At 41.0% G+C, this 21,816-nt stretch overlaps 1 protein-coding gene across 8 annotated transcripts in view; it reads right to left on the bottom strand.

Annotated features, from left to right (window-relative positions):
- The window catches only part of itprid2 (ITPR interacting domain containing 2), a 175,499-nt gene that overhangs the window by 24,767 nt on the left and 128,916 nt on the right, over positions 1-21,816 (bottom strand). For 6 of the 8 annotated variants that reach the window (XM_060928968.1, XM_060928970.1, XM_060928969.1 and 3 more), the window contains 6 exons: positions 20,559-20,612; positions 13,727-13,766; positions 10,624-10,725; positions 5,498-5,706; positions 1,932-2,593; positions 1,573-1,633 (listed from right to left, as the gene is read on the bottom strand). In XM_060928968.1, the coding sequence (XP_060784951.1) occupies positions 1,573-1,633; positions 1,932-2,593; positions 5,498-5,706; positions 10,624-10,725; positions 13,727-13,766; positions 20,559-20,612 (1,128 nt within the window). The remainder of the gene's footprint in view (positions 1-1,572; positions 1,634-1,931; positions 2,594-5,497; positions 5,707-10,623; positions 10,726-13,726; positions 13,767-20,558; positions 20,613-21,816) is intronic. The other 2 variants (XM_060928974.1, XM_060928975.1) reach the window with 1 other exon arrangement.

The raw sequence follows: 21,816 nt of genomic DNA, 5'->3' as shown, positions 1-21,816 counted from the left end.
ACCGGGTCGCGGAGGCAGCAGTCTAAGCAGGGAAGCCCAAACTTCCCTTTCCCCAGACACCTCGGCCAGCTCCTCGGGAAGAACACCGAGGCGTTCCCAGGCCAGCCGAGAGACATAGTCCCTCCAGCGTGTCCTGGGTCTTCCCCGGGGCCTCCTCCCAGGGGGACATGCCTGGAACACCTCCCCAGGGAGGCGTCCAGGAGGCATCCGAAAAAGATGCCCGAGCCACCTCAGCTGATTCCTCTCGATGTGGAGCAGCAGCGGCTCTACTCCGAGCTCCTCCCGAGTGACTGTGCTTCTCACCCTATCTCTAAGGGAGCGCCCAGCCACCCTGCGAAGGAAACTCATTTCGGCCGCTTGTATCCGCGATCTTGTCCTTTCGGTCATTACCCAAAGCTCATGACCATAGGTGAGAGTCGGAACGTAGATCGACCGGTAAATTGAGAGCTTCGCCTTTTGGCTCAGCTCCTTCTTCACCACAACGGACCGGTAAAGCGACCGCATCACTGCGGAGGCTGCACCGATCCGCCTGTCGATCTCACGCTCCATCCTTCCCTCACTCGTGAACAAGATCCCGAGATACTTAAACTCCTCCACTTGAGGCAGAACTTCTCCACCAACCTGGAGAGGGCAAGCCACCCTTTTCCGGTCGAGAACCATGGCCTCGGACTTGGAGGTGCTGATTCTCATCCCAGCCGCTTCACACTCGACTGCAAACCGCCCCAGTGCATGCTGAAGGTCCTGGTTTGAAGAAGCCAACAGGACAACATCATCCGCAAAAAGCAGAGATGAAATCCTGTGGTTCCCAAACAGGATTCCTTCTGGCCCCTGGCTGCGCCTAGAAATTCTGTCCATAAAAATTATGAACAGAACCGGTGACAAAGGGCAGCCCTGCTGGAGTCCAACATGCACTGGGAACAGGTCTGACTTACTGCCGGCAATGAAAAACCCTCGATCTCATGCCCTGTGAATCGATAGTGCGAAATTTAAATGAAATCGATCCAAAATCGATTTTTTTTTACCCAGCCCTAATCTAAACTGAACAGTTTCCACAAACATCCCACTATTGCAATATAAAAAGGGCAGAGCTAAGGCGGCAGGGTTAAATCTCAACATAGTGTGTCAAACAAAAAATAAAATCCATAATGTGAGACAAAAACTATGAAATCAGTGATGATTTGTAAAGGTCATATGAGAACTGTATATCAGAAATCTGCATTAGGGGAAGCCTAAATGGTTAGACAAGCAGCTTTGGGACCAAAAGGTCGCTGGTTTGATTCCCTGGACCAGCAAGAATGGCTGAAGTGCCCTTGAGCAAGGCACCGAACCTCTAACTGCTCCCCAGGCTGCTCTGGGTACATTGTATATCGCTCTGGATAAGAGCTTCTGCTAAATGCTATTAATGTGAATGCATTATAGATTACACGAGTTATAAAATTCTGCATTCAGGTAGTTATCACAGAAAATATAATATATAAAATGTATAGTGCAGAGGGTGACTACAAAAGCAGAACGGGCAAACACAACAAAAACAACCCTTAAGAGGTTGGAAATATGGACAGTAAGACTCACCAGTGCCCTCTCTGGAGTAACAGTGACCCCCAGAAACTGCCTCATCTTCATTACTCTGTAACTGAAGCAACAGACTTTGTTACCAAAATATATACTGCCAAGACCAAGACATGCATGTATAATTAAGCACAAAATGACATAATTACAAATAATTTTGTGCAAATGAACCCCCCCCCCCCAAAAAAAAGACGCCACCATGACTCTATCCTGACCTTTAAAGCAGCATGGTTCCTGCACACTCATTTGCAACTTTCAAAGGTCACATAATTAACTTACAACTCAAAAAGGAGAGTTAAAAAAAAAAAAAAAAACACAAGCGAGGCAGGGTTCATGTGTAAAGTTCTGAAAGTAAAAATTACCTCTTCCATCTCAAAGGAGTCTCGTGGCTGTGTGAGGAGATGTGCCATGTGAGGATTGGGCAGGAAGGAGCAGGGCTCTTTATCTGGAATGGAAGAGGAGGAGACCATCTTCTGCTTTTCTGGGATGGGACTCGATTTGGATTCGGTGGTTTCTCCGTTGCTCTGCTCCTTCACCAAGTTCGGTGTGTCTGAATCATCAGGAATCACCTCAGGTTTTTCAGCAACACTTGGAGACAATTGTTCTCCATTAACAAGTTTGGAGTTTTCTGCCTTTGAGTCACAAACATCAATGCCAGATTGATTAGACTCCTCAGTTACTGTTGCCAGAGAGGAGTCTTTCCTCCTGAACATCTTCTGTTTGAGCTCAGCATCCGAGTGAGGCTCACAAACCTCGTTCTTCATTCCCTCAGGGTCAGAATTTGTGTTTTCTGCGGACTGTGTTGACATCATCTCTGCCAAGGCCATGAGGTTTGGCCGGGTGATGTTCTTCTTCAGGATTTTGACTGCATTAAGGGTGGAGCTACTCCTCCGTAGCGGGGAAGGTTCTTTCGGCTCTGCCTCCTTGGAGCAGATCTTTTGAATTGGGCGACCAGAGACCTGAGAGTAGATCTCTGAGAAGACGTTGGCCACGGTGGCCAAAACCTCAGTTTGGCGAAAACGACCTACATAGAAGGAAGCAGGCATTAAGCATGGAGCATTTCCAACAGCATTTGAATTAATACAGTAGATGTTTGCAAATCAGCCAGTGAGAGACTCATTTGCTGTTGAATTTGCAGAAATTCCAGCAAGAAAAGAATGCAAGCATATATACCCGTACAACTGCATGCAAATCAACTCAATGTTTAAGTTAAATTATCAAAAACACACACGTTTTACTTAAGTCAAACATGTTTCTAAGAGATACCAAATAAATGACCCAAGCTGTCAATAAGTGAACAAGTCAACAGCTATCTCTGCCTGTACAGCCATTTTCCTGTGTACTTAGACACGGTGACTAAGTGTTCAGGCATGACTCAAAGGAAAACCAGCCAAGACCAGACAGCGCAGAACAGAGAACTACTGGCTTCTTGTTCAGTGTAAATGACACGTGCCCAATGCTTCTCCACCCCCTGCGTCTCAGAAGACAGAAAGTCAGATGTTATGCAAGAAAAGACAAAACATCGTGAAAACTGCAACTCATTTCTACAGCAGCTTTTCATTTTCTCCGACAGAACTGCAGGCTTAAGTCAACAAGCTTAGCATGCTTCTAGACAGCATAACTTCAGTGCAACCAGAACACTCTGTCCAACGGAATTTTAAGGCATTGCTTTCTTCACCATCTGAAGCAAGAATTATGAGGAATGAGACTTGATTCCAGACCTCAGTAATGATGACAAATGAGAAGTTGTGCTTTGGTCTAGATCCTTCCTGATCCCATCTGCTTGCTTTCTAATGCTCCAAGCCAGAGGTATTCAAATGTGAGCCAGCAAGCAAGCCGGCATTGCGGTGGCAAATGGGCAAAGAAACAACCTGAACAGCTCTCAGAAATGCCTCATAAAAGGCTGATATGTCTGCTAGCCACTCTCTCTCTCTCTCTCTCTCTCATGAAAGACAATTAGGCCATTGTGTGCTGTTTTTAGTCATTAGAGTTGGCTTTGCAACACTGGATTTTCTTGCTTCCTGTGTATTCAACAGCCATGTGAACGTAGAGTTCTTACACCCACTTACAAATAGCACTTAAAACAAAAATCTACACAAATATTTATCCTTGGTGTTCAAATTAAGCGTGCCATCACTTTCTACCGAGAGTGGACAGACAAAGAGCCCTGGAATAACCATCAATTATGGCTAGAGATGGGGACAAAATTTCCAATCACAACCTTGATCCCTACTTATTGAAAAGTAAATCCTCAGGCTCTCCAAGAGCAACAGCAAATCTTTGACATAGTATCACTGGCTGTGAAAGAATCCTTAACTCTCTTGTCCAAGAGCCGTGATCACATCTGCCAAAGAAAATGGCAAAGGATGTTCGAGCACCATGCAAGAACTCAAGCCAATGTACAGTAGACCTGGAGTCTTGACAAACAGTTCCCACAAGCTAATCAAATGATTGATGCCCCTAACTGGGCAGGAATGGGTCTCTGAAGACCACACTTCTAAGATTACCTTTAGTTGGCTGTACCATTGAGACTGGTGTCTCTGAGCTGGCTGTACCATTGAAATTGATGATGTACCCAGATTTTCTTTACATATATACACTTGGCAGTGGTGGCTCAACCATTAAGGCTCTGGGTTACTGATCTGAAGGTCAGTCCCAGCACTGCCAAGGCGCCAACATTGGGCCCTTAACCCTCTGTGCTCCAGGTGTGCCTTATCATGGCTGACCCTGTACACTGACCCCAACTTCCTAACAAGCTGGTATATGCAAAGAAAAGAATTTCACTGTGCTGTAATGTATACGTGACAAAGTTTAAGACCATCGGCCCCAGTCAAGGAACCGGACCAATCGCACTTTCTTGGACTCGTAGCCAAGCATGACATGGCCCAGATTGAAACCTGTGACTCCCCCATCCCCCAAGATGCACAGACCTTCCTATAGTTGTTCTACAGGAAGCCAGAGGATAGCGTACGTGTGAATATACCTTCCATCACTTTGACTCAAGCCAAAAGTACCACATCCAGGTCTCTCCCCCACATTGAACAGTTCATTCTAGCCCTGGATAAAATAACACTGAGGTGTTCCAGACCTTGCAAACTGTACAGACCTTCACTTGTACCAGTACAGCATACAGGCATACCGTACATGTCAGTGTCACTGCTCTGCTGAGAATTAATACACCACCCAAAAAAAAAAAAAACAACCCTACACATTGGTAGTCTTAGGGTGGTCCAGTTCCATTGATGGACTGGTTAGAGGGATGCGGATACATTATACATGGCAAAAGACGGGCTACGGTCCTTAACCGTATACCCAGACAGTGACCTATATGGCAGGATGTTCCTGATATCTATACGTGTCTTATGATTATCTGTTTTATTCCTGTTATGTAAACCTCTACAGTATAAATGTCCTTGACCTGTTGGTATATCTGAACACTATGCTTGCTATCCCTTAAAATTAATTAAAATACAAAGAGCAAAGGGGGGGAGAGAGAGGAAGACAGAACCCAAGTAGTGGACTTTCAAAAACAGGAAATAGAAACACTCATGCCTACTCATCGCTCAGTTCTCACTTTCTTCTCCTGTTACTTAAAAACAAACTATAACGGTAAAATGGTCAAATAAACAGCGTGAAACTTCTTGATTGACTTGTTATGCCAGAATCACAAGACTAGGCAACAATCTGTTATTTGGGAAAGCATTTCCTCAACATTTACCAGCATACTGCTGTTTATGAAACCCTAATACCCAAGAAGAAATCTTCCATGTCTTTAGTTTAAGAAAAAAAAAAAAAACCACCACACACACCTTACCAAATGAACAGCTGTAACTACCCATCATGCTAAACACGAAGCTCTCCAGGAACATGTTCATTACAGATCTTTGAGCTAGTACGGTATGATGCGGAGAACAAACAGATTTCTTACTGGTGAGGGCATAGTTGGGATTTTCCAACTCCATGCGCTGCATCTGTGCTCCCAGATAAACCTTGATATCGATGCCTTTGGCATTGGACGATGTGTTGAAGAACCGCGAGGGGATTTTAGAGGCAATGTCAGGCTCTTCACGGCCAAAGCCAAGGTTGTAGAGGATTTCCTCTGGGTCCTCTTCATACAGGTCCAACAGCTCTGAGACACTGGTGGATATTAGAGGTTACAAGGTTAAGAGCTTTACACAATTTTTGCGTAAATCATTTGCCCTCTTGATGGGAGTTCTAATCTCAACTACGCCATAGCCATAGGGGTTTTGGAAGAGAATATTTAGCACTGTTCTCTGGGTGGAAGATTCAATCGATCGTGGGCAGCTGTGAGCCCAGGCATGCAGTACAAGAGGACAGGTGAAAATATGTGGCTGCTGACTTTACATATTGGAAGAAGATTGATAATGATGTGTGATGATTTAAATAAATAAATAAATAAAAAAAAGACAAAAATGGTGTGTAGGAACTAACAATGAAACTGATAAAATTGGGAGAAAATAAGGCAAAAAGGAAAGAAAAAATGTGTCTCCATTAGATTACTCGACTCAATATAAGCTCTCGGTCCATAACAATTTTAACGATCACATTTCATTGCACGTATATGCTTAGAGCTTATAACATGTAAAAGAAAAAGCATAGTGTGACAATTCACTCGACAGATCAATAACAATTAAAAACAAGAGTGCTCTGAGAGCACAATATCCTCCGCTGGCGACTAGGCCAGAACTCTGGTAAAACGTGACGGAATTGAACGAAACTGCAATATGCGTATTACCGACACATAACAAAGAATGACGGACATCGCCACGACATAATCCTCCTTCAAGCCTTTCGGCCAGCGGGGGATAATAATTGTGAGGGAAGTTGATTTCAGAAAGCAAGCACACCTTGATGAAATTGCCAAAGTACAAGTTTGTTAATAATCAAGGGCATAACTCTGGGAAAATTTGCATACATGTCAGGTTATACAGTTTCCCCGTATTTTGTACGGAAAAATGCAATTTTTTGGCTAATACGGCGTACGCTGATTTTCATACGGGAAAATTAAGTTTCGTATCAGAGATTTTTTCCGTTACTCCGAGAAAATTTTCTTAGCATCCACCATTTATTTTTTCAAAACACGCATGCCCAATGAAACTGAACTATTTTCGATTTGCGCGGTTTTATAGTTGCACGTGGTTTTCTCGGTCATTTAAGTCCGTCGGCTCAGACTGCCCAGACTTTTGTGACGGCTGCAGAAGTTATGTTCTGCCAATTTTTCGTGGAACACACCATCCCCCCGACTGTGGCAGAACATTTTTCGCAGCTAGCAAAAAAAAAAAAAAAAAAAAAGTTTCCCGATTCAAAGACTGCACAGGTAAGCATTTGTAGAGGGGATTGTTTATTAATTTTATTTATTTTTTTTTTAAAAGTTTTTACTGTTTGCATGTAGGAAAGCTTCCTCAATTATGAAGACAATTTCGGAAGGCGATACTGGGAGTCGCTAGCCTGGGAAATCCCATGCTGCTTTGCACAATCGTTCCGATCTGAAAAGACAGCATGGAAACTATGGTCTAAAGGCTCGCCTGAGTTAGGGAGCCAATCAGAGAGTGGGGAGGGGTGGAAAGACAGTGACGCGTACTACTCGACAAACGGAAGCTTGTAGTTTATTTGGGACTGTTTACGGATCACATTTAACATGGCGGCGAGCGATACGAACCAAACTTTCGATCAAGCTTTAGACACTGTTCTGAATAGTTAAGAGCAAAAGTTTGTTTTAAAAAAAGAACAGCGTTTGGCGTTTCAGTCTTTCTTCGCCTCTTCGTCGCTCTAACTACGTCACCGGGTACAACTGCCATGATTGGCCATGGGCTACGTATACGCCAAATGATAGACTTTCGCAACGTCCAATAAACGGCCGTTGACAATCGTAAACCACACCTCCCCTACGAGAAATTCAATAGGCGGATTCCAGACCATATTTCACTTGTGATATGGTCTGGTGTTAACCAGACTAGGGAGTCGCCGTTTATACAACGGCAACTGTAGTTACTCAGCGATTTCTGGTTTCGCTTCCCTAAACATTTGAATTGCTGATAGACGTTATATGTAGACACATTGACCAACACCCGTTACTACCATCAGTCATCAGTAAACTGGAAAAGTATTGAATGAAGAGTAACCTGTCTCTAAAATGTGTAGTCGGGGATGGAAGCAATTTAACGCCATCTACATGTTTGCTGTGCTCTGATTTTCTTTTATTGACCAGGAGAATAATAGATGTATATTGGGGAAAGGTCTTGGATGTAAAAGCTGCTCTGGGTGTTGCCAGGTTTCCAACGCTGAAACAACTTTTTACTGCTTTGCTGCGCCTCCCACAGAGCGATGCAGATAGTGAGAGGGCTTTTTCATTGGTTAGGAAAATTCATACTGAGGACAGAAAAAAATACAGCTGCAGACACATGAACTGCACATCTGCAAATTAAAATGAAGTGCGATGAGGAGCTACAACTGCAACCCAAGCAGTGATGATATAGCTCGTGCCAAATCTGCGACATCTTTGTACAACAAAGAACACTCTGGAAAGGAATAAGATTTAAATTCGTTATAAATTACTGGGAAGATTTTCAATTTAACTTCATAATTTATTAATATTTTCACTTATCCTTGTTTACATAATATACTTGATGTGGTTCAGCCATCTTTAGTTGGATCGAACACTGCTTGTGGTGTCGACACTTTTCTCAAATGGAACTTTTACTAACCTTCATTTACTGTTTGACATGATTATATACAATTTATTACATGTAACCTACTATTTTAATTAACATACCGACTTTGCACTGCTGTTATATTTCAAGTAATTCTCTTCGGTGGAATGTAATATTGTAGGTGGTGTCAAATAGAACTTTGTGTAATTTTTATGAACTATTTAATATTAATACATTTTATTTGCAAAATTTACATCAATAATTCTGGCATTACTGATACAATGTATATTAAATAATTAAGTTTATAGTTCAGTCATTCTCTTTAGTAGATAATTGTTTACATGACTGCACATATAGTCCTTTTTAATTCCGTTGTTTTCTCTGGGATCTAAAATTTCTTTTTGTTCAGTACATGCTTATTTGATCCCTTCAACTTGATGCAGTGTGATAAATATGCCGATTACAATAGGAGTGTATAATGTGCAATAAAACAATCAGTGCTTTGGATTATATACTGGAATTTTTTCTCGTGTATAAGGGCTCATGGGTGTATGTAAGGGAAAAGTACAGATTTTATAAGGGCGTGGGGAACTAAAGGTTGACGTGTATGAATTTGCCCAAATTAAATGAAATTTCAATCTGCGTATAACTGTCATAAAGCCTCTTGCCAAGTTTGGTGAAATTCCTCAACAAATTGAGAGAGGAGTTGATTTCAGAAGAATGTACACCCTCATGAAATTGTCAGAATACAAGGTTATTTAATCAAGAGTAAAAACTCTGGGAAAATTTTCACAAATGAAATTAAATCGCTATATGCGTATTACCGTCATATAACAAGGCCTTTTACCAAAGCTTCGAGAAATTCGTCCAAAAATTGTGAGAGGAGTTGATGTCAGAAGGCGAACACACCTTCATGAAATTGTGAAAAGTACAAGGTTGTTAATCAAGGGCCACAACTCTGGTAAAATGTGACCGAATTGAACAAAATAATGCTGCGTTCATGTGCTATGGGAATTATGGTAAATACCAAACGCCAACATGGAAAGCACACATGAACGCCCCCTCTTGTGGTATTTTCCACTGGGCAACTTGTAGAAAATTTTGATACACGAGTTGCCGAGATGAGATGAACTTTAACCTTTTCAACATGGCGGCGAGCGGTACAAGACACTTTTAGCTACTATGCAGTACAGCTATGGAACCAACTGCCAGAGGACATTAAAAATGCTCCTGCTGTTGGCAGCTTCAAATCTAGGTTAAAGACCAAGCTGTTTTCAGATGCTTTCTGTTAAATAATTAATATTTTTACATTTTTTATAATCTTTATTTTCTCTGCATGTTTTAAATTTATTTTAACTTTATTCTATTTTATTCTGCTAGTTTTTTTCCCTTTCCCTTTCTTTTTCTCCTTTTTCTTTTTGGCATTTTAATATTTTATTTCTACTATTGTTTAATTCTTATTTTCTTTTAATTCTTTTAATTCTTTTAATTATTTTAGAATAAAGATAAAATTATTTTATGTAATTTTATTTCTCTATTGTTTACTGTTTTTGTTTTTACTTCTGTAAAGCACATTGAACTGCCATTGTGTATGAAATGTGCTATATAAATAAACTTGCCTTGCCTTGAATGGTAAGCATTGTACGCTACTAAAGTTTTTTTTTTTTTTTACTAGTATTAGTGGGTAGTTTTTTGTGTCTATGCAATGTTGCGTCATTAACAAGTGTAATATAATACGTTAGAAATCCGTTTCCTTTAAAAATGTGTTGTTATGGTTTGTTTTTACCTATCCAGAGCAGACGCTATTGCTAACGATAGCTAACTAACTATTGCTAACTTGAATCTGGTCCACCATCTTTAATTTGTCAACAACGACAAAAGCATGTGAACACAACACACTGGTAAATACCACTTCCCAACTGGAAAATATCATCTTCCCATAGCACATGAACGCAGCATAATATGCGTACTACCGACAGATAACAAGGCCTTTTACCAAGTTACGTGAAATTCCTCCAAAAAATGTGAGAGGAGCTGATTTCAGATGGAAAACACACTCCCATGAAATTGTCAAAGTATAAGGGCTGTAACTCTGGTAAAATGTGACCCAATTTAACAAAATTACAATAATGTGCATCACCGACATATCACAAAGAATCCTGCCAAGTTTCGTGAAATTCCTCCAGAAATGGTGAGAGGAGTTGATTTCAGAAGGTGAGCACCCTTCCCGGGATGGACGGACAACACCACGACATAATCCCCCCCTTTGGGCCTTTCGGCCAGCAGGGGATAAAAACCCACAACAACAAACATCCACATGGCAAGTACTTGATAAGAGCATGAATAAGTGGAGTTCACCGTGAAGTGTTTAGTATGTCAGTACCTGGACACGGTGCCGCTGCTCTTTCCTGAGCCAGTGGAGTTCATACTCCGACCCTTCTGTCTGAACTGACTCCTCTTCTCCGTTGCTTGCATTTCATAATTACTGAGAGAAAGACAGAGATGAAAAAGAGAACAGGAAAACACCAATGTGTGGCTTGTTACTGGGAAGTGACTGGCCACTACTGCTATCACTAGTGGATGCCGCCTCTTAAGGTTCTTTTTTTTTTTTTTTGAAACCATGACAGGACATGAGAATACACTTTTCTTCTATAGCGTGGCATATTTCCAAGTAAACCAGGCTGTACATTTCCTCCTGATAATAAGAATGCGAGTGGGGGTTGAGAATTGGGTCCATCATTTAGATTTGTCGCTTTACTGCATCAAATAATTTGCACAAAATTGAGAAATTGTAGGCAGAATTGTGGCTGTGTTGCAAACATGACCTGCGTTTCGACAGTGCAATTACAGCAGTCTTAAGTTTAATCTTTGTCAGACTGTACAAGTTGAACCCGATAAAATTCGGATGAATTCTACGAGACTGTGCAATAGCATATTTTCTCCGTCGGATTACCTGAAGATCCTCTGTCGATAGATCTATGATTAAAGAACGTTACTACATAACGCTTATGCTATAGTGTGGCACAAAAAGAAATATTCTTCAAAGCGTGCGAGCTAATAAGGATATTTTTCCGCCCATGAGTAGCTTTGATAGCACGCCGCTGCACTGATGAACCTCCCGTATGTTTGTCTGGGAGAACAGTATGTTTTCGTTTGGCCTTTAAAGACATTTAAAAAAGTGTTTACATAAAACTAGTGTCGATTCAAGAATAAATAACATTTATGGAATATACTGTTCATTTCGTGCGCCGTTGTGATGAGCTTTTACTTGAAACGTTTTTTAACGCTGTATGATGCAATACACCAAACTCACAGGCGCCGCCATTTTGGTTTTTTTAGTGATATTCGTCACCGGTCCGTGCGTTTTGTTGTTGCTTCCAGCTCGCTCACTGTTGGTTCAATTAACTTGAAAAAGAAACTCATGATTCCCACCTAGTGGTCAAATCTCTCATGTTGACTTGTTTTTCAAATAAAATCGCCCGAACACTTTGCTGTCTAGCGCCCGCGAAAGATCGGATCACTGAGGAAAATTTTGTATCCTTCCTAAAAATCAATGATTTTCCAAATATGGAGAAAAAAAATGAGAAGGTGTATAAATACCAGTGATGCTGTTTTGAAGAGAATTAACAAAAGTTTGACCCTCTCATACACAGGGCATTCGAGCACCACCGCCATTAGTCACGCTAGGTGTCGACACGTTTAAAGTGAACATGCCCAATCAATTCTGGCTTTCATGTTTAAACACAAAGGATGGACCAATTTCACTGACGTATTACTTTTAAGACTTCGAGGTGCAGAATTGTGATCTGCAAGAAGCCTTTATCTGTAATTCTTACCCTGATGCTCAAAATTCTAAATCTCTGGATTTTGGGTCTATTAATTTCTGATTGAGGTTTTTTTTTCTCATGAATGGAAAATTAAACCAGTGGAAAATGATGGCTGGTTTGTGACCGGGGCAATGGACAGAAATGGAAATTTTATCAAAAAAAAAAAAAAAACCACAACTGGGCGGCACGGTGGTGTAGTGGTTAGCGCTGTCGCCTCACAGCAAGAAGGTCTGGGTTCGAGCCCCGTGGCCGGCGAGGGCCTTTCTGTGTGGAGTTTGCATGTTCTCCCCGTGTCCGCGTGGGTTTCCTCCGGGTGCTCCGGTTTCCTCCACAGTCCAAAGACATGCAGGTTAGGTTAACTGGTGACTCTAAATTGAGCGTAGGTGTGAATGTGAGTGTGAATGGTTGTCTGTGTCTATGTGTCAGCCCTGTGATGACCTGGCGACTTGTCCAGGGTGTACCCCGCCTTTCGCCCGTAGTCAGCTGGGATAGGCTCCAGCTTGCCTGCGACCCTGTAGCACAGGATAAAGCAGCTAGAGATAATGAGATGAGATGAGATGAAAAAAACAACTGCATTTTCAAATTCTATGATGATCCATGAGAGGATAAATACTTGATACTCCCTATTAGACAGACAGAACTGAGGATGCCTTTCGGACGAGAGGCGAAACGTCTTCAAGACTTTTCAAGCAAGTCCAGTTGCTCTCTTCTACCAACCACAGATTACTATGTACCTGGACGACTGAGTATCTTCACAGATATGTTTCTATGCACTTTGGGATGAGTTCCCTTCGACTGGTGCGGGAGTATGAGAGGACTTCCAGAAAACTGGCAGACATCTTAGCCAGAGAGGATCGCTCTTTTTTGTCAACCTGGAACGACCATCATTGAACAGAGGTGGGGGTCTATGACATCTATCAGCCACCTACAATGCAGCCATCAGCATTCTGATTCGGATTCTATTATGATCCATGAGAGGATAAATACTTGATTCTCCCTATTAGACAGACAGAACTGAGGATGCCTTTCGGACGAGAGGCGAAACGTCTTCAAGACTTTTCAAGCAAGTCCAGTTGCTCTCTTCAACCAACCACAGATTGCATTTTCAAATGCTCATAAGTTTGGTTTTTTAAAGACATATTTACAAAATTAAACAAGTTTTCAATTCAGATCTTCACGCTCTTTAATTTGATACCTTACACAACACTATGGCACCTACTTTATATAAAATAAAATAAAAAGGCCCGTCACTGCAACCATGAGCACGTTTTGTTTATTTTATACCATCACCACTACTGTATTTGTAGCTGTCCTGTGAGTTTGGCGTGATCCCACGCGGTCCTTCTATTGAAGGATTTTGGCAGCGCTAACACTTGGGGAATTTAATCAGAAATCCCTGGCACTGCCAGTCCACTGTTTTTGGACACAATACCATTAAATCTGTCAGCAGGTCATATTACACTTTCTAAGATATTCAAATCAGGACCAAAGTACTCTTTTATGATGTATGATTTTAATCTGTGCCAGCGAAGTCAGACTGAAACTTGTACAGTCTCAGAAAAGGAAAGGACCAATTTTGCTTGCTAACATGAACACTGGTTTAGATGAATAACTGAAAGATGAGTCAGATTATAAAATCACTGAGATAGTTTTACTTACCCGGGATCAGGTTTGGCACTGCTGCTATGGAGAAGATGGGCTACAAAGGAAAAATAGACAAAAAAAGTATAAGAGTGACCAAAACACAAAGATCGTCAATACAATATCAAACCACATGACAGTCACCAAGAGCAGAGGAGAACCGTCAGGACCTTCAGAGAAGCCCAAACATCTCAGCATTTCAAATGTTAGATGTAATTTATTTCATTCTTTAATTTTTCATCATCAATTCACTATAATTATTCTCCTCTAATTTGGCCTCATTTTCTATCAAATGTGCTTCAAAAATGAAAGCGTTACCGTCCTGAAAACATTAAAATCGAGTTCTCCAATGAGATCGTTTTGTTTGTCGTCTCTAGGCTGAGAAGAGTTTAGAGCTGCTCACTCATGGCCGGGACAGAAGGCCATGGCAGTGCATGTAGGAAGTGACAGATTAATTAATTAACCAATCAGATTTTGGATTTATAGTGGCTGGGACCAAAAGCTTATCACCCTAACATGAGCTTAAGTGAGAGTTGGCACCATCAGCGCAGCAGTGAAGTAAGATCATGTCCGTAGCTATGGCAGAGAAGACTGATGTGGCGAGTTTAATAGCGTTGCCTTTTTGAAGGCGGGGTTTTGTGGAAAAACAATTTATAACACAAAAGCAAAGACCAACTCCAGCACTGGACCGAACAGAAAAGGGGAAAACTGTTGAAAGGCATTTCAAAGACAACGATTATCAATGCTACCTATGGATGACTGGCTGTTTTTAAAAAAAAAAAAAAAAAAAAAAAAGGGCTCCGAGAGCACAATATCCCCCACTGGCAACTTGGCTATTACTCTGGTAAAATATCACTGAATTGAATGAAATCGCAATAGGCGTATTACCGACATGTAACAAAGAATCCTGCCAAGTTTCGTGAAATTCCTCCAAACACGGTGGGAGAAGTTGATTTCAGAAGACCCTTCCTGGGACGGACGGACAGACATCACCATGACATAACCCCCCTTAACGGACAAGTAACCTGCCTGGGCTTATGCTGGATTTGTTAGCCTTACTAACCTAACAAAGTCAACCCACCATCATAAAAATTCAGCGAGCTACAGTGAGATTAAAAACTTCCAGGGACGCCAGACTAGACCTCCAGCTGGACGAGCAGCGCTGCAATGAAATTCTTGCCCACAACAACAGAGGCAGGCAGAACAGGGAGATACTGAAGCGGCTCATTAACACAAGAGCTCGCATTCAGAGGACATGATGAGAGCAAGGACTCTGAAAACAAACGGAGCTACTTGAAGATGCTTGATTTTTTTTTTTTTTTGTCGGAATACGACACTCCACTCCGCCATCATCTTGACACTGCGACTATTTGTGGGCACATCAAGCAAAATTCAGAACGACCTGATACAGTCAGTCAGTTACAGACATTATGACAGGCCATGAAAGTGAGTAAAACCACTTTTGTTACAGTCATGTTGTGCGTTCATGTTCACAGCCGACCACTGTGACTGGAAGGGGGACGGTAGTAAGGGGACTTCCAACCGGTGTAGCGTTCATCAGTAGCACTAGCGAATGCTGATAAATAAAGCAGTCAAGCGAATGCTATCAAGAGCAAGTAGCACAGGCTAACGACCGAGAAATTAAGATTTCTGTCTCCAGACTCCTCTTCTACAGTATTTTTCACTCAGACTTAAGGATTCATTTCCCTGTGTAATTTACCGAGTTACTTTTAAAATCAACATCGACAGCTACACACAACGGAGCGACCTGGCAGCCTGACGCTAATCCCTTACAAAATCCTTTACCCTGTTGCTTTTCTGGTGTCTGGCTGAGCTCAAGTCCCAGCTCTAACAGTAACGGTTCACCACTGACCTACATACAGTACCACTAATACACAAACCTACACCAATCCGGTATTCGCAAACCGTGTTAGACACAGTCCAGATACACACATTCCTCCCAGAACATCCCATCTTCATCCTTCTTTCGTGTCATTTCTGACACACTTTACAGAAACTCCTAAACGTCCTTGCAAGGGTGTCAGCAAGACAGCACACATTTACATTACAAATTGCATACGGACTGCGGGCTGAAAGTTACAATTCTAACAAAAGGTTTTTCCACGCCCACTTTCGCACACCGTTACGTTATCGTCTCATCTATATCGGTTCTCTCATTTCTACAGGTGGATCAGAGTGTCAATCATCATTACTGCTTCAAAGTGGCCAACCGGAGCGTAGCATTAATGTCAAGTGGGTGGGGCTTTTTAGCCCACCATTTCCTTACTGCAAATATATAAACCTAGAGATGTTTAGTGCTTCATGTTTGCTTCTTTAAATTTTCACCAGACCTACAAAGTTAACGAAAGTCTGTCTCCATTACGTTTCACAATTCTATAGAATTGCTTCAAATGGTTTTAGCATGATTCCATCCCATGTGCACGGTCAGAAATAGGGGTACAGTAGGAGTCCATTTCTGTACCACATGGTACAATATACACCAGTGTACCCCTTAGGGCTTATATTGGACCTCAAGGTAACTATGTGTACCTTTTTAGGACCAAAAGGTACATATACATGTTCCCAAGCAGTATATAAATGGTACAAATAAGTACCTCAGAGGGTCCTGATCCAGTGACGAGCCGCTGTACCCCTAAAGGTACAATAATATACTTTATTTTCTAAGAGTGTGGACTGACCTGTCTGAAATCAATTTCCAGTTTTCTCCAAGACCCCGGTTCTCTTATTTTTGTTTTAATTGTCTGAACCTTGTTAACTCAAGTGTACAACATTATTACTGCCTGTAACAGATTCGTTCGATTTAGTTTATGTTCATGCTTTGCTCAGTTTTGGACTGACGGTTGCTTCACTTGCACACTGTTTCACTTCTGTAATGGCAGATCTTACTGGGTATGATTTACTTTCACTTCCGGATTTTCAGCCTTAACTAAAAGTCAGTGTTGTGGGGCAGTAGGCAATTCTGGGACAAATGAAAAAGCAGTACCTTGATAATCATCACGCTGTGATAATTAACAGTTATTCCATGAAACTGAGTCATACGTGAGCTGATAGTCGACGAGGCACGTAGCACCGAGTTGTCTATAGGCCATGTACGATGAGATTGAGTGGAATAACTTATTCTATCCACATTCACTGGATTTTGAGAAACAGAGAAACATTAAAGAAACATTATTTTTTACAAATTCGAAACATTAAAAAAAAAAAAATCTTGATACAAAATGTCCGACAAATTAATTTCTGCTTAGAATGTAAACAAACCGGCGAAATGACAGGAGCAATTTGTGAAAAATGTGATAATTCTTGAAAAAAAAAAAAAAAGATACGTTCTTACCATCAAACACTTTTATTCCAGATTTTGTTGCTTTTTTTACGCTTTTCTTTTTCTTTAGGGTTTTTTGGCGGTTGGCAACCCAACATAAAAGGTGCATTACTGCCACTGACTGGCCTGGAGTGTGGAACAGGAGATATTGGCAGGGTGGGACCTACGGTGGTGCTTGAAAGTTTGTAAACTCTTTAGAATTTTCTATATTTCTGCATAAATATGACCGAAAACATGATCAGATTTTCACACAAGTCCTAAAAGTAGATAAAGAGAACCCAGTTAAATAAAAGAGACACAAATATTATACATGGTCATTTATTTATTGAGGAAAATGATCCAATATTACATATCTGTGAGTGGCAAAAGTATGTGAACCTCTAGGATTAGCAGTTAATTTGAAGGTGAAATTAGAGTCAGGTGTTTTCAATCAATGGGATGACAATCAGGTGTGAGTGGGCAGCCTGTTTTATTTAAAGATCAGGGATCTATCAAAGTCTGATCTTCACAACACATGTTTGTGGAAGTGTATCATGGCACGAACAAAGGTGGTTTCTGAGGACCTCAGAAAAAGCGTTGTTAATGCTTATCAGGCTGGAAAAGATTACAGAACCATCTCAAGAGTTTGGACTCCACAGTCAGACAGATTGTGTACAAATGGAGGAGATTCAAGACCATTGTTACCCTCCCCAGGAGTGGTCGACCAACAAAGATCACTCCAAGAGCAAGGCGTGTAATAGTTAGTGAGGTCACAAAGGACCCCAGGGTAACTTCTAAGCAACTGAAGGCCTCTCTCACATTAGCTAATGTTAATGTTCGTGAGTCGACCATCAGGAGAACACTGAACAACAATGGTGTGCATGGCAGGGTTGCAAGGAGAAAGCCACTGCTCTCCAAAAAGAACATTGCTGCTCATCTGCAGTTTGCTAAAGATCATGTGGACAAGCCAGAAGGCTACTGGAAAAAGGTTTTGTGGATGGAGGAGACCAAAATAGAACTTTTTGGTTTAAATGAGAAGCGTTATGTTTGGAGAAAGGAAAACACTGCATTCCAGCATAAGAACCTTATTCCATCTGTGAAACGTGGTGGTGGCAGTATCATGGTTTGGGCCTGTTTTGCTGCATCTGGGCCAGGACGGCTTGCCATTGTTGATGGAACAATGAATTCTGAATTATACCAGCGAATTCTAAAGGAAAATGTCAGGACATCTGTCCATGAACTGAATCTCAAGAGAAGGTGTGTCATGCAGCAAGACAACGACCCTAAGCACACAAGTCGTTCTACCAAAGAATGGTTAAAGAAGAATAAAGTTAATGTTTTGGAATGGCCAAGTCAAAGTCCTGACCTTAATCCAATCAAAATGTTGTGGAAGGACCTGAAGTGAGCAGTTCATGTGAGGAAACCCACCAACATCCCAGAGTTGAAGCTGTTCTGTACAGAGGAACGGGCTAAAATTCCTCCAAGCCGGTGTGCAGGACTGATCAACAGTTACCGCAAACGTTTAGTTGCAGTTATTGCTGCACAAGGGGGTCACACCAGATACTGAAAGCAAAGGTTCACATACTTTTGCCACTCACAGATATGTAATATTGGATCATTTTCCTCAATAAATAAATGACCAAGTATAATATTTTTGTCTCATTTGTTTAAGTGGGTTCTCTTTATCTACTTTTAGGACTTGTGCGAAAGTCTGACGATGTTTTAGGTCATATTTATGCAGAAATATAGAAAATTCTAAAGGGTTTTTCTAAGGGGGTTTTGTTTTCAAGTAGAGTTTTTATTTCATCCTCGATTGGTTCAGCAACACGTGCCGCCATTTTGTTTTGCTCATATCCAGTGAATGTGGATAGAATTTTTTGGAATGACTGCTTCCTAGGTGAGTCAGACTCTTCTTATTGTCAAACCTTGCCCTGGTGAAAAATTAAGATTTCTGTCTCCAGACTCCTCTTCTACAGTATTTTTCACTCAGACTTAAGGATTCATTTCCCTGTGTAATTTACTGAGTTACTTTTAAAATCAACATCGACAGCTACACACAACGGAGCGACCTGGCAGCCTGACGCTAATCCCTTATAAAATCCTTTACCCTGTACATTAACTTAAACCGACCACAAATGGTTCTGGTTTGTCAAATTTCATAACTGGATAAGATTGGCTTAATAAAATAGATTGTATGCTGTACACAAGGTCAAAGTTTTTAATTTAACTCAACAAAGCTGCAGTGGAAAGAATTTTGTTTGCTCTATGCTTATGGCCCAAATCATGAAACAGGTTTGATTGAGTAGTGGACGGAGTTTGACCCATCGAAGAATTTCATGTCTTGGACTTTTTTGGGCTATGTCCACACTTAATCCGAAAATGCAATTATTTCTCTCTTTAGCCTTTCCGTCCAGACAAACATTTTTCCACTACAACGCGAGCCCAGCGTTTTATGTGGACAGAAAAACACAGTTTCAGAAACTCTGATGGATGACCGTCACAATACTGGCGGAAGTTTTTGCTCAAGACGCCAAAACAAACCTGATGGGTAAAATGCAGTCAATGCTGCTCTATCGGTCTATTGAGATCTTTTGTGTGTGTGTGTGTGTGTGTGTGTGTGTGTGTGTGTGTGTGTTGTTGTTTATCCTCATATTTCCTCACCCAAGACTCCCGATCAATGTTTGAGAGATTTTGTGTTCATTTGTAACCCGAAGCAGTAAGTCTACCTCATCAGTCCATGTTAAACAACCAACCAACATCTTGGCACTTCTTGGTTGTGTCACTTTAAAAGCAGGCTCACTCATGAAGCTGATACTTGAACTTGATACCTCAAAAAATTACAGCTGTTCACACGCTTAGAATCAAAACAGAGTTGACTGGAAATGGCGTAACAAACACGAGAGTGTTTCGACATTTTGGCACGGATGAAGAACACTTGCAAAACGGTAGCTTTTAGTTTTAAGGAAGGAGAAGAATCCAAAAAAAACCCCACACAGGACGCTAACACTAGTGCTTGGACCTCTAATAACTAGTGAAGCTGCTTTTAGTTTTGACAGTTACGGGATTCACTTTCTGTAAAAATCCCTGATATTTCCGCATGAAAAATACATCTTATTCATTCATTTAGCTTCTAGTTACCCACCTTCCTAAAATGGTTAGTTGTATATTCACGTCTTGATTGCTGAATTAACTTTTGTTTGTTGAGGTTGTTTTAAGTTTAAATACCTTTCAGTGAACCTTAATTCCTATCTCATCAATTCTAATAAAGTTGGGTGGTTTATTTTGTTTGTTTTGCTAATATATTACTCTGAATGCATTTTCCTTGCATTATTTAAAAAATATTACTACTAGTATAATTTTAAAAAGCAGCCATTTTGCTTTGAATTTTGTTCAAGCTCCTTGAAAATTGTATCAGTGACATTTTCAGATAGTTGAAATGTTCTGAAAAGGTCTTTCGAGATATATTGCAACACCTTCCTCTCAGTGAACAAGCGAAAGAATGTTCGCATTTATTTATATATAACCTCTTACCTTCAGCACCCAAGGACAAGTCATCTTCGAAGCTACAGCCATTCCTTGGTGGTCCTACAAAGCAGAAGAAGAAATTCCTTACATGCTGCCATTTCTAAACCCGAACGACAGGCCAAGAACTCTTCTCCATTTCTCAAAATCACATTTCCTCACACCCACACAGTTCCCTTTGACTAATCGGCTCTTCACGCGGAGATAAAATGCGCACTGTCACTATGTGGACGGTCACCGGCTTATCGACAGAGCAATCCTGTTGACCACATGGTGGTGTGTGTGTGTAGGTCTCGGTTTCAAAGTTCACAAGGAGGGGTGGGGTGGAAAGTTGCTCAACCCTGAAATTACTGTAAAGCAAGCTGAATTTAAAAAACAAACAAACAAAAAAGAACACACTACTTACAAAAAACAAACAATAAAACCACCAGAGGGTGAGTGATGTAATGCTGGATAATCTGACGTTAGTGCGAGTCTGGGCAGAGAGAGAATACGACCCAGGCTCTGATGATAACAATATTGAACCTGTCGCTTGCACTTTGAAAAAACACAGGAACCAGATGCACCGAGCTGTGCGTTAGCTAAAAGTTGTGCAAGTTTCATTTTTGCCTGAACTATTCCTTCAAAACTCTGAACTTGCTTCAATTTTGGAAATTTTACACACAATCTAACTTACAGTTAAGCCCTGTATGCCTTTTTTTTTTGTATTAGCCTGATGTTTTGATCATCTTATTTATAATAAATATCTACAACCCTGATTCCAAAAAAGTTGGGACAAAGTACAAATTGTAAATAAAAACGGAATGCAATGATGTGGAAGTTTCAAAATTCCATATTTTATTCAGAATAGAACATAGATGACATATCAAATGTTTAAACTGAGAAAATGTATCATTTAAAGAGAAAAATTAGGTGATTTTAAATTTCATGACAACAACACATCTCAAAAAAGTTGGGACAAGGCCATGTTTCCCACTGTGAGACATCCCCTTTTCTCTTTACAACAGTCTGTAAACGTCTGGGGACTGAGGAGACAAGTTGCTCAAGTTTAGGGATAGGAATGTTAACCCATTCTTGTCTAATGTAGGATTCTAGTTGCTCAACTGTCTTAGGTCTTTTTTGTCGTATCTTCCGTTTTATGATGCGCCAAATGTTTCCTATGGGTGAAAGATCTGGACTGCAGGCTGGCCAGTTCAGTACCCGGACCCTTCTTCTACGCAGCCATGATGCTGTAATTGATGCAGTATGTGGTTTGGCATTGTCATGT

The sequence above is a fragment of the Neoarius graeffei genome, chromosome 9 (assembly GCF_027579695.1).
Source record: "Neoarius graeffei isolate fNeoGra1 chromosome 9, fNeoGra1.pri, whole genome shotgun sequence".
NCBI lineage: Eukaryota > Metazoa > Chordata > Actinopteri > Siluriformes > Ariidae > Neoarius > Neoarius graeffei.
The sequence above is the reverse complement of the archived record's forward strand: the minus strand, read 5'-3'. Positions and strand labels throughout refer to the sequence as shown.